Raw genomic sequence first — 16,545 nt, forward strand, 5'->3', positions numbered from 1 at the left:
GCTTGAACCCAGGAGGCAGAGGCTGCAGTTAGCCGAGATTGGACCACTGCACTCCAGCCCGGTGACAGAGCGAGACTCCATCTCAAAATAATAATAATAATAAAAATTGGCAGCCTCACTTTTGGGAATCTGTTCCACAGAAATAAAAGCACTAGCATGTAGCAGCAATTGTACAAAGATCTTTTTATAACATTATTCATAGGGCCAAAAATAAAGGTATAAACAATGTGAATTATCATGCATAGAGGAATGGTTGAATAAGTTATGGTATAACCATACCATGAAGTAATATGCACCATTAAAAAACATCAGTTAGAATCATGACCATTGAGTAGGAAAGTTTTCCATGGATATCATTGAGACAGAAAGGAAAAATAAAGCAGAGAAGTGTCCATAATGTTATATCACGTTTGTAGAATACAAAACACAATTTCTATATGGATATGTGTATGTATAAATGTACATATTTTTGTGTGATTGTGCATGTGTGAGTGCATGACTACTTAAACATGAAGAAAAGAAATGGAAGAATACATACACATATTGGGTTCTTAGCATGATGGACCAGGAGATATGGAGGTTCAGTAGAAGACAATGAAATGGGTAAAAGGATGGAGGAGAGGGGAGGGAAGCCAATAAAAACAAAAAATGATTGCAATAAAAATGAAGTCAATGATTTCTTACCTATGTATAAGTATATATGCATAAGTTTATCTACATATAAAGAAACTAGGGAATGATAAATGAGAAAGTTAAGTCCGCCTTGTAAGAATGACTGGGATTTATTGCTAAGTAGGAAAAAAGAAAAGGAGACACGGTCACAAAAGGTAGTTTTTTGAAAAAGACAAAAATATTTGAACACAAAACAATTTTTTAAAAAGATACCATAAAAAGGGAAGTGATTGTGTAGGAAGAAATATCTGTAACCCACATGGCAGACAAATGGATTATGTTCCAATAAACAAAGAGCTGTTACAAACTGTTGAGAAAGAGATAACCCAATATACCAGAGAAGATTAAACAATGTGCATGAGAGGAACTCCAAATAACTAATACACATGAAAGATGTTGCCCTTTTCCATAGTCAGGGAGATGCAAAGGAAAGCAGTAATGAGGTACAGTTTTCACTTCCCTGGTCAGCAAAAATTAAAAAGAACAACAATGAACTACTCCTGGAGAGACTATGAGTAAATCAGGCAATTTTATGCACATTGCTGGTGGGAACGTAAATTGCTACAACTTTTCAAAAAATAAGTTTGGTAATTTATTAAAATACTCTTGGGCTAAATAATCTTTCTTTTGAAAATCTATCCAATTGACATATGTAAATGTGTAAACGTATATGTATATATAATATATACATAAATATGTATTATTTATACACGTACATAGACATGTTCCTCTTTCTCCAAAGATTTCTATAAACGATTATTATTGTAGCAATTTTGTGTGGCAAACATAAAACACATACACAAAGAATGAACACTGTAAATGAAATAGATGTACTCAGAAGAATAGTTTCAGAAAGTGGGGTATATACAAACATGAAAATTATGCAGCTATTTAGAAGATATAATTTGACTTTATAGCTAAAGACTCTGAGTTATATCTATGACATATTAAGAAAAGCCACTTGCAATCGCTTCTTGGCCTTTTGGCTAAGATCAAGTGAAAAGCCACTTGCAAAGTATGACCCAATTTTCAAAATAACAATAAAAATTTATGTATGTATTTAAAGGAAATATAAATTTAAAAGATTTACATCCCTACAAGATTGCAAGAGTAAGCTTCAATTACTTAGAGTGTGTGTTTAAGTGTATGACATATTTATTACTTGATCTTCCCTAATAAATTGGGAGTTATTTTGCATTTGGATTAATAACATCTTTTTAAAAAAGTTTTCTTTGTAACAGAAGTTGCTAATAATATAGCTAATGTTAAGAACTTAAGGTCAGGAGACAACAGGTGCTGGAAAGGATGTGGAGAAATAGGAACACTCTTACACTGTTGGTGGGACTGTTAACTAGTTCAACCATTGTGAAAGACAGTGTGGTGATTCCTCAAGGATCTAGAACTAGAAATACCATTTGACCCAGCCATCCCAGTACTGGGTATATACCCAAAGGATTATAAATCATGCTGCTATAAAGACACATGCACACGTATGTTTATTGTGGCACTATTCACAATAGCAAAAACTTGGAATCAACGCGAATGTCCATCAATGATAGACTGGATTAAGAAAATGTGGCACCTCTACACCATGGAACACTATGCAGCCATAAAAAGGATGAGTTCATGTCCTTTGTAGGGACATGGATGAAGCTGGAAACCATCATTCTGAGCAAAGCATCACAAGGACAGAAAACCAAACACCACACATTCTCACTCATAGGTGGGAATTGAACAATGAGAACACTTGGACACAGGGTGGGGAACATCACACATCTGGGCCTGTCGTGGGGCAGGGGGAGGGGGGAGGGACAGCATTAGGAGAAATACCTAATGTAAATGACGAGTTAATGGGTGCAGCACACCAACATGGCACATGTATACATATGTAACAAACCTGCATGTTGTGCACATGTACCCTAGAACTTAAAGTGTGTGTGTGTGTGTGTGTGTGTGTATAGAACTTAAAGGCAAATCACTACATTATTTACTTCAAAAAAAATTTAGGTGAAATGAATGAGTTGGATATAGAAGTAGGTGATAAGAGGTGAACATATGGCAAGTGTTAGGTAGCACATTCTGGCTGATGGAAAAGATGTTTGGGCTCTCAGCAGATAAGAGTAGCAGGTGGGTGTTTCACAAGAAGGTGGACCATGGTGACATGAAAAGCTATCAGGAGGTAGAAGTGGGCTGGCTGTCAGATCCAAAGTTCAAAGTCAAAACTAGTAAGAAGGCAGGTTTCCAGTCTCAGAGGAACTGAAGTGCCAGTTGGCTCAACAAAGCAGACACTCAGGCAGGGAAGATGAGGTAACTAGAAATGGAATGTAAGTAGGGCTTTGGTCAGACCAGCACATGTGGCTGTGTAGGCTGTGTGATGCACAGCTCCAGGGAATGCCATTTACTTAAACTGCAGTGTGAAGGGTACCTCCTAAATTTGTCCAAGGCAAGAAGCCCATTCAGTTCTAAGATTTACTCCAAAATCAGAGTAGATCAGCAACAGAATTGAAAAGCCTGTCAATTATCATCATAATCGTCCCCACTACCAATACCACAACCATGATAACTGACATAATCACAATTCAGTGTGCTTTACAGAACACATTCACTGATACCAGAAAGAATCAAATGAGGTATCCAGGTCAGGTATTACAATTACCATTAAAATGAAGAAACAAAGACTCAGAAATGTTCATTGATTTTTCCCACAATCTCAAAGGCAGTCTGTAGTAGAATAGGCACATGAACCCGGCATGTCTACTTCCAAAACCATTCTGTTACCACTGCCTGAAGCTGCTCACATTAGGGAGGAGAATTGGTCCCCAACATTAAGATTGGACTGACATTGGGGCCTGCTGAGCAATGAGTCAAACAGGTCATTAGTATATTGTAATTCTATCTTAAGAAATATAGTTTCTTGTTTTTTTCATGTTCAATGGATAAACATTTTCTCCCTGTAAGGGGAGTTCTTGCTGTATAGTATTCAGACTCAACTTGTCCACACTGATTGCTATTTTGGTGTAGTGACTATTTGTTTAGACAGAATATGTTACAGAAAAGATTTGTGGCAGCTTGCAAAAACATGCATAATACAAAATATAATTGAATAAAAGGTAAGGAAATAAAAAAATTAAATTAGAGGAAAAATGAGTGAAGAAAAGAAAACATCCAACCAAGAATGAGGTTAGTTCACAAAATAAATAAGGCACTCAGTAAAGGTCTCTGTATTTGTTAGACCTAAACCACAATTTTGGCCCTCAGCTTTTTAGCAGTCAAAGGAAAGAAAATAATCATGATTCTCAGTGTTTAAAAGATATAATCATCAGCCAACCAATGGCTTAGGAGAAATACAAGTATTTTTGGTACTGAGGCCAGAAAGATACATTTTTCATTGTTCCATATAATGCTAATAATAACAGTCAATTTTTATAAGGATCTTAGTATGTGTCAAGAGTGCTTTCAATACCTTGTCTCATTCAATTCCCACAATTCCATAGGATGGGTATTATGAGTATCCTTTTTTTTTTTTTTTTAAATAAACAAGGAAACTGAAATACAGGATGCTAACTTAATCATTAAAGGAAACACAATCAATTAGTAAATGCCTAATTTGGGATCCTAACACAGTTCTGCTGACTCCAAAGTTATTCTTCTACCACACAGCTTCTAATTATACCTTGATTTACTCTCCAAGTATCTCTGAATATCTAATAGAATCCTTCAATATCCAGTATAAGGTAGTCCCCACTATTTTCTCCCTGCCACATGGCTTTGTTTTGTTTTCTTCATTGCACTTAGCATTATCCGAAATTATCATGTTCATTTGTTTGTTTTGTTGTTTGTCTTTCTTCAATTAGAACATAAACTACACAGCTGCAATGATCTTGTTTATCTTGTTCCCTATTGTATCCCTAGAGTCTATTGTACTGCTTAGAATTCAGTAGAAATTCAATATTTTTTTTGAATGAATGAATGTTTCAAGGAGCAAGAATTCAGTGACCATTCAAAATCTTTACACATCTGTGAAGTCCATTGTCCTTACTTATTTCTAGTTCCTTACAGATATTACTTACAGATTCTCAAGTCTCCATGACTTACTTATGCTCCTCACCAGAATGTATTGTTTCCTTTAACTTGGCTATTTTTAATAATCCAGCTTGGCATAGACTTGATTTTATCAATTTGATTTTTTATTTTAAAAGTTATACTTAACATATAGATGATATCATCACTTGTAATACACGGAAAACATTTTTTAATTCATTTTCTCACACACAATGACTGCTGATTATTTAAAGCCTATATCCAAAGAGTTTGCCTAGCAGCCCATTCAAGTAGATTTTGTTATATGCTGCCTAAAATTTCCTATTTAAAAACAGACCAGCTTCAAAAAAAGAAACAGAAATGAACTTGATGGCTCAAGGCACATAGAAACAACATGTACTTGTTCAGGTTAAAAACCATAATTCTGGCTGCTATGTTCTCAGGCAGGAAAGATAAACAAATTCTTAAATAATGCAGCTTCACTAGTCAGCAATGGGAGCATGAAATAATGAGAGGAAACTTAGCTGTAGGACAGATTCCTCACCCTGGTCATCCTAATACATATTATTCTCAGTATTCTCTAAGTCCTTCAGGCTGTCTTGGAATTTGCATCAACTGGCTGTCATGTTCAGAGAGGAGGGCAAACATATCTCTAACACACAACTCTTTCCACAACTGTAGAAACTGTTTGTGAACATTTGGCCTATCCCCTCAAAAATGGGCCTTTTCACTGGAAGTTATTTGCTGCTAGCTTAGTGTTTCAGTCAAAAGCCTCAACCATGTGAAAATGTAGGCCAAACGGAAAGATATCTAAGTTGGCAATGTTCTCTTGACTTTGCTATACTCAAAGGGTCCAAATACGTCATCTAGTAAGGAAAGAAACAACTTGAGATATGAATATTGGCTGGATTATATTTTTATCCTTCAAAAACAAAATTTAGAAAATGTCTTAAGTGAAGATTCTGACCAATCTTCTTTATGAAAGGACAATGATAAATAGCTATGGTGACAACATGCATATTTGTATTTCTGAAGTCATTCTGACACAATGAATAGATTCAACAGTGAGAAGAAGCAAATCTATTTGAAATAGTTCTCTTAAAATAAGCATAAGGAAAGGATATTTTCTTTTTAATTGGAAGGTGGGGAGTTGAACATTTCCTATATTTGTTTTCTCTTCTAAAGTATTGGGTGTTTATTGTGTCACTATTGTGACACAGCCTTTGCGTTATGCTGTTGGATTTGTTGTTTCGTTTCATACTGATAACTCTATTACCAATCTTCTTCAACCTGGTTAAAGGTTTTTATTCTGTCACCCGTGGCTGGACCACTGAATCTCCTACAGCCACATCTTTCCTTCCAAACTCCAAGAAGCAAATGGAAATCTAATCCTGTGCAAGATAAAGTGAAGAGATCTCCAAATGTAGAAGCTTGATCATTAAATATGTACACTGGCTTAGCCCTGGAGGTATTTCCTTTTGGAACTATTGCTTGTTATTGCTGATTCCAAGATTCTTTGCACCCCATCACTAGCTATGATAAATAGGAGGAGTGATGGTCAGAATCTGTATCCTAAGTCACTGCTGTGACTGCTACCCAGCCCCTGGGTTCCCAGAGGATATAGAACACCAAGAACCCTCTAGACTAAAACCTCACAGGAGAGCCACCCTTATCATACTAAACACTTTGGAGAAAAGTAAGAAACAAGAAATAAGAGTCAAGCAGGCCAGTACTGCAAGACCCAAGAGTTTGCCTCTGTGTCTACATTTATTTATAAACACTTTATTCTCCCATATTCTATTCTTTCCCTCTGTCTGCATTCTCTCATCCACTCATACAGGGTTAACTGCCATGCGTGGGTCTGTGAATATCTCCCAGGTCTAAAGCTTTGACTGTGACCTGTCTGAACTCTAGACTCACATTCCAATTGTAGACTAGCACTGTGAGTTAAGCTTCTTAACTTTGCCCAGGGAGAGAACCTTCTAGGTACTTTTAGCTTTTGTATTTTTCCTAAAGCAAGAGAAAGAAACACGTTGTTTCTACCACCTGAGTCATAGGGATCACAGTGAGAAAACAAAAGCATTTTGCTAAGTGGTGCCAATCCCATCACTCAGGAGCAGGGCCAAATGCCCAGAAAGCCCAGTATAATTAGCCATTAGCAGTGAGATTTTTAACTGAACTACTGAACAGTAACAAGATAGTAAGCATGATTTACAGGCATTTATGATTACAGATAAGTAGACAAAGAAGGAAAAAAAGAAATGGGGACAAAGTCATTAACAAAAGACACACAGGAGAATGGTTCTTAACAACTGGAAAACCAAAGGCAATTTTAGAGAGAACTGAAAGCTCCAAGTAAATATTTGCTCCAAAGAAAACATACTATTTTTGTTTATCTGCAGATCCCATTTTTTGATATTATTGTGGAAATTTCGGATTAAAAAAGGTTTTTCGCCGGGCGCGGTGGTTCATGCCTGTAGTCCCAGCACTTTGGGAGGCCAAGGTGGGCGGATCACGAGGTCAGGAGATCAAGACCATCCTGGCTAACATGGTGAAACTCCATCTCTACTAAAAAAAAATAATAATAAAAATGAATAAATAAATAAGCTGGGCGTGGTGGCAGGTGCCTGTAGTCCCAGCTACTCAGGAGGCTGAGGCCGGGGAATGGCGTGAACCCAGGAGGTGGAGCTTGTAGCGAGCTGAGATCGCGCCACTACACTCCAGCCTGGGCAACAGAGCAAGACTCTGTCTCAAAAAAAAAAAAAAAAGTTTTTTCTGGCTCCAACATAAAGAGGAACAGCACTGTCCTTCTTCTTCTAAGGTAAGTTCTGAAATAGAATGTTTTGTATCTTCTAATCAGAACATTCTTTTTGGTTCTGTTTACTCCTTTGGCTATTTTAAATATTTCACCTTACTGAAGAATTAAGGTCTAAGATCTATGAAATGCACATAATTTGCCTAAATGAAAAAAATTAGATCCTATATTGCAATTATATAAAGAGTTTATAAAGAAAGTAGCTTTCCCTGAGATAAGCTCACCAAATTCTCTCAGTAATATTAATTGGCCAGTTGCTTCGAAAATACTACTATATTTGATATAGTCATCATCATTTATGTCTCCTTCTCAGGATGAGTGGCCTTAAATCAATGACTGTATTGGGACTATAAGTCAATCTATAAAACTGTGACAGCTACTATACAATGCAATTTTTAGCAGCTGTTAAAAGTGATGCTGTACAAAGAGAATGACTTGGAAAGCCATCCATAATGTAAACATATAAAGTAAGTAAAAAATTATAAAGCACATATATGCAGATTTCATACTTTTGTAAAAAATATATGCATACCTGTACATAGAAAAGAATATATAGAGAGAGCAAGATTACCTTGGTTATCTAACAGTTAAGGATGGTTTTTTGTTTTGTTTTTTGAGATGGAGTCTCGTTCTATTGCTCAGGCTGGAATGCGGTGGTGTGATCTCCGCTCACTGCAAGCTATACCTCCTGGGTTCATGCTATTCTCCTGCCTCAGCCTCCTGAGTAGCTGGGACTACAGGCACCCACCACCACACCCGGCTAATTTTTTGTATTTTTAGTAGAGACGGGGTTTCACTGTGTTAGACAGGATGGTCCCAATCTCCTGACCTCGTGATCCGCCCACCTCGGCCTCCCAAGGTGTTGGGATTACAGGTATGAGCTACCCCACCTGGCTGGTTAAGGATGGTTTTTATTTCCCCTTTTCCTTATCTAAAGTTTCTAAATATTCCACAACTGCATGAAAATGTGTAATTCTTTGAATCAGAACAAAAATATTACTAAGTTATTCCCTGCCCGTTCATTGCACCTGGAGAGCAGGGCCTATCTTTAGTATTGACAATCAATTAAACTAGCTCTATTCGTCCTTAATATCAGGACGAATCTTAAGACTTGATTCGTCCTAATATTGAGTGTATATGATCCCAAACAAGCAGACGCACTGAGTGGTCCAGGGTTGTAACCTAACACAGACATTGCTAAGGCTTAGCCTCTAGCTTTTCCAGACTGCATTCCAGCATCTTCCTTGCTGCTTTAATAGCTAGAAATGGTGAAAAGCAACAGATGGTGACAGTTATGACTGTCAGGATGCCAAGCTCAAGAACGGAATTTCTACTTCAAGAGTATTGTGCAAGGATACAGTAATAGCTGGGGAAATCTAAGCATGAAACTTTCTGCAATGCAAGTCTGGCGATTATATAAGAAGGTGATTATATAAGATCTTATAATTTAATAGGAAGCATTAACATTAGGTTAAGAGAAGAACAAAAGTTCAACCAAACTTCTGGAGTAGATCATTGAATTTCTTTTTCTAGACTTTCTTAAAAATAAAATCTAACTGGAAGCTGTATTTTATTTTTTATTAGTATCTGTGAAATGGCTACTGTGGATCCTTTAAGTCAAGTCAAATGATTTTGAATCCTGGAAATAGATTAAGCAATCATCAATATTCATTGACTAGCTATTTTGCATTTGCTATTGAAAGGTTACAGATGCAAAACAAGTATATTTTTAATGGAATTTCCACTCTAGGTGGGGAGATAAAATGTAAAACAAGATCATATGATAATAGGTAATTAAGTGTTAAAATTACATACTAAATCATATTTTCTTGATAACGAGATGTACTATTTAATTACAAGCTTTTGAATTGTGTTTCTTTTGGCATCAACTCATTCTTTCTCAAGTAAATAGTTATGAGCCCCTATATCATTGTGGTCACTGGAAATATAGCAGGAACAAAATAGAAAAATCTCAACCTTGTGGAACATACATTATAACTGGGGAAGAAAGAGACATAAAAGGTATTAGCTAGAAGTGCTTCATAAGGACGACGAAGAAAAATAATGCAGGCAGGTGGACATAAATGTCTTTGGAAGCTGTAGTTTTAAACAGTGTCACTCTGGCTAGGTGTAAGACAGCTCCCTCCTCCTTTCAGTGATGGCATATGTTCCCAATGCTTATTTTCTTTTTGGTTTTACATTTCTACTTTTGAAATTTGTTCCTGAAAACTATCCAAGCTGTCTGTTAAAAATTCAAGTAGGGGTCAGGCACGGTGTCTCATGCCTGTAATCCGAGCACTTTGGGAGGCCGAGGCAGGTAGATCACTTGAGGTCAGGAGTATGAGACCAGCTGGGCCAACATGGTGAAACCCCATCTCTACTAAAAAGACAAAAAATTTAGCTGGGCATGGTGGTGCATGCCTGTAGTCCCAGCTACTTGAGAGGCTGAGGCAGGAGAATTGCTTGAACCCAGGAGGTGAAGGTTGCAGTGAGCCGAGATTGCACCACTGCATTTGCAGCTTGGGCAACAGAGCAAGACTGTCAAAAAAAAAAAAAAAAATTAAGTAATAAGGTGAAGAAAAAGTAGGAAATTTACTGCAGGTTGAGGTTAAAAAATGCAATAAAAAAATCATTCATCAGCTCAGTGTCTAAAACAACTGCATTCTATTATTTGGCATTTATTTATTAATTTAAAAATAATTAATGAGCCTTCATTATGTGCTAGACACAAGATTTACAGGAAGTGTGTTATTCTAGGTAGAACAGCAAGGGTAAAATTCCTGATTCAGGCAGGTATAGGCTCGCTCTCGTGAGGAAGAGAGAAGGCCAGAGCAGTTTGCAAGGAGTCAAGGAGAGGTGGAGTGGTGGGAGATGGACTCAGAGACACAGGGATAGGCCAGGTTGTGTGCTATGCTTCCTAAACCTCTGAAAACCCAAGTATCCTCCAGAATGCTTCCTGAAGGCATTGATTCCTGGGATCCATCCCAGAACTATGGAATCAGAATCCTTAGGCAAGAGTTCTGGGGATCTTGGATCCCAGGTGATGTAGGATGTAGGACATGGGAAAATGTTTGAATTTTAGTTCAATGGCAATGAAAAGGCAGTCATGAATGTGTGTATGTGTGTGTGTGTGTGTGTGTGTGTGGTGTGGTGTGATATGATCTGATTCAAACTTTCTGCAGATCACCATAACAAAAATGGGAAAGAATGGATAGTGACCAGTTTGCAGCATGTTCCAATAATTTATGAGGGAAAGAAAAGCAAAGAATCAAACAGAGATAATAGTTTTGTTGTTGCCATAGACTTGCCGTAACAATTATATGAGATAATACTTGCATAGTTCTTAGTATACTATCAATGTTTTACGCTTAGCAAAAAATAATTTACTTATCACTATCATGATTTTTTTTTTTTTTGCCAAAAAGCTATTCAATTGTGCCAATCTCACATAGTCAATAATCTTTTCCCACTCACTTGTGAGGCCTCCCTTATCATTCTTTAATTTCTCATTTGGACTCAGATTGCTCTATGATTTCTCCTGTTCCATTTGTAAATTTCCATGCATGTATTTTCAATAGTTGTTGTTTAACCAATCTCCTTGTATTGCAAGTTTGAAAATCAGATTTATTATCTTAGGGCTTTATATGCCTCCATCTAGGAACTTGGTACAGGTGTTCTGGGACTGTATTGAAGCACATCTGAGTCACACCTCACATTATAGTAGACTTGTGCGTTTCACCAATTTAGTATTTTGGACTTGGTATTACATTTACTATTTTGATCCCATATGCCCTTAACACATATTAATTCAAAAAATTTCCCAAAGCCTGTGTTTGAACCATGCTTTCTGTGAGTTTGCCCACCATGAGCAAGTCACTTAGCTCAAGAATAAGCCTAGACATCTGCTTCTCCATAGCTCAGCACAGACCTCTTGTCCCTACTATATGAGTCATCACTGTCAAGAAGGCTACTGTAGTTTTTCACAAATTTGAGACTTTTCAGGGTCAAAATATAATGAACCCAACAGGTTGTATTAAAGCATAGTCCTCATTGGCAAACAATCTGAATTTTAACACATATCCCAGGGATCTTAACTTTCTCATGTGTCAGGAGAAATGTTAATTGTTGATTGAATCATATCTAAAGCTAAATATACTACAAAAGTGTTGGTATTTGAACCACTAAATTTTCTCCAGTTTGGGCTGGATTTGTCATCACTTGCGACAAAGTATTCCTCACCAATACATCTTCCATGACATGGCTGAATTCTGTTGATATGTACATAGACTAAGCCCATCCTTTGGGTAATCTACTCTACAAATATAAAATTATAGTTAAACCAATTTGTCTACTGAAAAAGTGTCCAACAGTTATTTATTCACATCATACAGTAAATGCTACAAAATTTATTTACTGTGGCAAAGCAATGAGACAGCCGGACTTTCAAAGCCCTTCAAATAATGTCTAGAGATTATTACTTTACCTATAAGATGCATCTCAAAAGGTAGTCAACAGAAGAACAAAGCTGAGGTATGCCATAAACCCGAGTTTAGAATGTAATTAAAACCCATAGATATCACAAGTTTTTGGCTTTAATAGCTTTCTAAGTCAAATACCTGATAAAAAGTATTTGCAAAGAATATTCTGTGTCACAGAAACAATAAAATGTCTATGTGTTGATCTGGGTGAGTGGTGAGGAAGACAAGAAGTTTTAGGATCCTAGGATCTCAAGGAGAGGATCGCAAGCCCCTGGAAACTCACCACCCTCTTCCTATGTGCTCACAGAATGCTTCCCGCGTCCCTAAAAGCTGCCACTGTATCCTCTCCTCCCTTCCCCCTCCCTTCTTTTTCCCTTAGCTCCTTGACTCCTTTCCTTCCCCTGCTGCTGCTTCTCCTCTTTCTTCTCCTCCATCTTCTTCTCCTTTCCTTTATTTTTCTTTCCCACAAGTCCATGTAACAGAGTAGATCATAATCTTCCCATTTCCATGCCCTTTTGCTGATGTCAAAAACCACCCCTTATATTCCCAAGCCTTACTAGTCCCCAGTTTGCTTCGATTCTGGCCAGGCTAGAACATTCTTCACTCAGCAGCCTATGCTGAACTGAAATGGCCTGTAGTTGCTACCATTCCACCACTTTCACTTGCACCTCTGGGTTCCCTCCTTCCTGGTGTTGTGGCCTTGTGTCTTGACAAATATCCTGGGGATCCAGTGACAAGAGCTACGGATTTTACAGCACACTTTTATCTAAAGCCGTATTTTTTTCCTCTTACCATAGCACTGACCTTGAGGCATTCATATCCTCTCTACATTGTACCTGCACAGAAATCCTAATAACAGCTTAATTGAGTTTCCGGAACATAGTTAGCATTATTTGGGATGAACATTCTAATTGTGCTGTACTCTCCTTGTAACCAATAAACTATAAATTTTCCTGATTACTAATAAAAAGAAGAAAGAGGAAAAAATTCATTTGTGGACAAATGCTCTTATGAAATGCTTTGTGGTGGCAATTGGGAATCAGGAAGAGAGGAGAGACACATGTAACTTTCATGTCCTTTTTAAATGTAGCATTCTAAAACTCACTGTCAATGATATTTGAAACAAGAAAGAGAAAAAGTATTGGAGGAGGGATGCTTGATCCTTCCTTCTGAGCTAGGAAGTCTTAGAAGTTACATATACATTTTAGAGGTTGAGTGTAGCTTTTTACCCTGGCTGGAAAAAAAAGATGTCCACAATTTCTCCAGCTCAAGATACTGACAGTCATGAACACAGTTTATTTGAGTATAAATTCAGTCTCAAAATAATTCTTAGTACCACTACAATGTCCCTCAAACAAGGTCTGCATTGATATATATGTTTCATACACATGTACACACGATATACACAAATACATCAATTATTCCGTTAAAGTCATTATGCTGCCCCAGAATACATCCCTTGCTTCCTGTATGCCCCATCCATATATCCATTTTCTGTATGGAATGCATCTTCAAATCAGCTGATATTTAATTGCATCACCCCTTTGCTTTTTGAGGAAGCTAAACATTATTGATTTATTTAAAAAATAACCCTGCCTCCCCGGTTTTGCTGCTAAATCATCATGTACATAAGTAATAAGTGGATTACAGGAAACATTAGAACTGGAAATTGGTGTTGCCAGCTACCAAAGCCACAGCATGGTTAGAGGCTAGATCAAAAGAGGCTAGGGAAAGTTAATGCAGCAAAATTGCCTATTGCCTCTATGTAATCATCACCCAAAAGAAAAAGCACAGCTTCTTCATGAATCTCCAAACCACAAATAAGCTGAAAGTGAAATGACCTGCCAGAATTCCTCATCGATGCCTTTTATTGTCCATAATATCAAATTAACTCGACAGTACATGACATTACAAGATAGAACAAGCCTCTTGAACTGTAATTCACAGTGACTTTAAGAGTTGATGACTATGGGTATATGATGGTCACTAGAGGAAACATCTCCCATGAGCCCTAGCATTAACAGGAGCATCTCCAGATACAGAGACATCATTGACATCATTTATCTTCACTGAATAAACACAGTACGTGACTTTCACCTTCAGAACATCTGCTACTCATGTAAATGCAGAAAACTTGTTCGAGTATTTCAGGATGCCAAGTGACCCACATATTTTCTCTTAACAAGAGTTCATCTTGTGTTCTTAGCTTGTGATTTTTATTGAATTATTGATATTTCCCTCCAGACATTTTCCAAGCAAAACAAGAAACTGTATTTCATTTGTCTCTATTTCCAGATATCCCAAGGGGAACCTAGATCATAATAAATACTCAGTGTATGCTAGTTGAAAACATCGATGAATGGAACTTTGATTCTCAACACTAAGTATACTATATGTAGTAGGTTAAAAAAAATAAAGAAAAAAAAGAAGCTTGTTAAATTTAATTACATTTGGTGCATAGAGAAGTTGCCAAAATGCAAACATGGTTTCACTGAATTATCTTGGCCTCACAAATCAACTCATTTGATTATATTTTGGAGCAGAGATGCAATAACAACCGTTTAACTACTGATTTATAGTTTCAGTGTGGATCCTCCTATTATGGTGATAAACCAGAGAGTAACTATAGTCCAAATAGGGTGCCAACCTCAGCATGTATTTAAACCATGACGCCTCCACAATTTGGGAACCTCTAATCTGGGTTATACAAGCAAGGGAACTTTAAGAACATAAGCAATGGGATCATTTTATCACTTTGATTAATAAAGAATGGTGCTTATCAGTAATATCAGAAATATTATCTATCAACTACTCCCAACGCATTTTATTTGCTCCAGTGACAGAAAACTACTCTCCCTCTACCACATCTCTCCCTTTCAGTTGCCTCATTTATTGGCACTTGAGTCAAGTGACCAGAGGATCTTCAATAAGTACTATTTATTTACACAGGCTGAGACTAAGGCCTATCTGCTTAAAACAGATTCTCACAGAAGGCAGGAGGCTCAGTATAAGATATATTCAACTATAATATAAGGCCTTCCTAAAGTAATCTTTTATTCAAATATTTATTAAGCATCTACCATGTACCATGCATTCTGCTATGAGCAGAGGATACAGGCAAGTTTTCTGATTTCATAAGAAGAAGAAAACAGACAATAGTCCAAGTAACAAATTAGAAGTACCACAGAATAACTGCTGTGGTACATACCCATTGGGATTCATTGACAACCATTCACAATCAGTGTTCTTCTTTTTTCAAGTATCAATGACAGGAAAGCATCAACATCAGCCTCAGCATCAGTTTAACATACTACTTACCACCACAATTACATTTGCTGCTGGGATTGGAAGATTTTCCACTTCAAGATCTTGACCGTCCATGGCCAGCAGATTGACAGACGGGTCATATGCAGGTCTAGGAAATGCTGAATTGACAATCTGGTGGCGTTTGCTTACTTGAGCTTCGGAAGAAGAATGGTAGCTATGTCTATAGATTTTTTGTGGGGCGATATCCAGGCTCTTCTCAATGTCTTGTGAATGCTGATAAACGAATACCGGCTTCCCACTCTTCTTCTGATTAATTGCCAAAAAATGATCATTGTTTCCTGAAAAGCACCCTGAAAGAGGGAAGAAGCAGAAACAATATCAGAGACCCTATTCAGTAAGAGAGGGAGATATATCTGATGAAGAGACTTACCCTTTCTTGAGAGGCTTTAAGACTTGTGAAGGATTTAGGTTAGTCTCCATCGTTCTTTCTCTGCTTCATGATTCTTAACAAATAGAATACACCTGGTGGTATGAAGGCCTCTCAAAGACTTTAGGTGGATAGAAGTGGGTGTACTTTGAAAAAGTCCTATTTTTCAGATATTCTGATGCCACTTTTACCAAGAAATTTCCTCCTTTGTCTACACCCATAGTTTCAATACCTAGTTGGGCTTCTATTCCTGGATGTCATATCTGCTGCTGAAATTATAAATATTTTTAACATATTTAAGCTTTCTTTAAATAAAAGCATTTCCTACAATTCTTATTTCCTACTTATTGCTTGTATTACAATGAACAGTTTTCTTCACGCTTACAGAATATTTAAGCTCACTGAGGGAAGAAATCTGAGTGTACTTATTGTGGTACCAGCTTTCAGTAGTCCAAACAATATCCATCCTCTCCTTACTTAGGTAAGTAATATGGCCATCTAGATAGAGACTACATTTCTCTCAGTCTTCCCTGCAACTAAGCGTTGCCATTTGATCAAGTTATAGCTATTGGAATGTGAGTAAACAGACGTTAGCAGGGATATGATATGGCCTTCCTTTCTACATTTCCTCCTTTGTGCTGGCTGAAATGCAGATGGTCTGGTAGGAGTATGAGGTAGAAAGCATGTGTCAAAGATGGTAGAGCACTAAGACAAAAGATTCTGATCCCTGATGAAAGTGAAACTACCATATCAACCTCACAGTTCCCACTCGGACGACTAGAGGAGAGAAAAACAATTTTCTATTGTTTTACCTGCTATTATTTTAAGTATCTTTGTTACAGCAA

The 16,545-nt window shown here is 37.2% G+C and overlaps 1 protein-coding gene across 2 annotated transcripts in view; it reads right to left on the reverse strand.

The window, feature by feature from the left end:
* The window catches only part of PTPRR (protein tyrosine phosphatase receptor type R), a 278,487-nt gene that overhangs the window by 230,850 nt on the left and 31,092 nt on the right, over positions 1-16,545 (reverse strand). For both annotated transcript variants that reach the window (XM_005571532.4, XM_065524569.2), the window contains exon 2: positions 15,325-15,623. In XM_005571532.4, the coding sequence (XP_005571589.3) occupies positions 15,325-15,623 (299 nt within the window). The remainder of the gene's footprint in view (positions 1-15,324; positions 15,624-16,545) is intronic.

The sequence above is a fragment of the Macaca fascicularis genome, chromosome 11 (assembly GCF_037993035.2).
Source record: "Macaca fascicularis isolate 582-1 chromosome 11, T2T-MFA8v1.1".
In the NCBI taxonomy this organism is placed as follows: domain Eukaryota; kingdom Metazoa; phylum Chordata; class Mammalia; order Primates; family Cercopithecidae; genus Macaca; species Macaca fascicularis.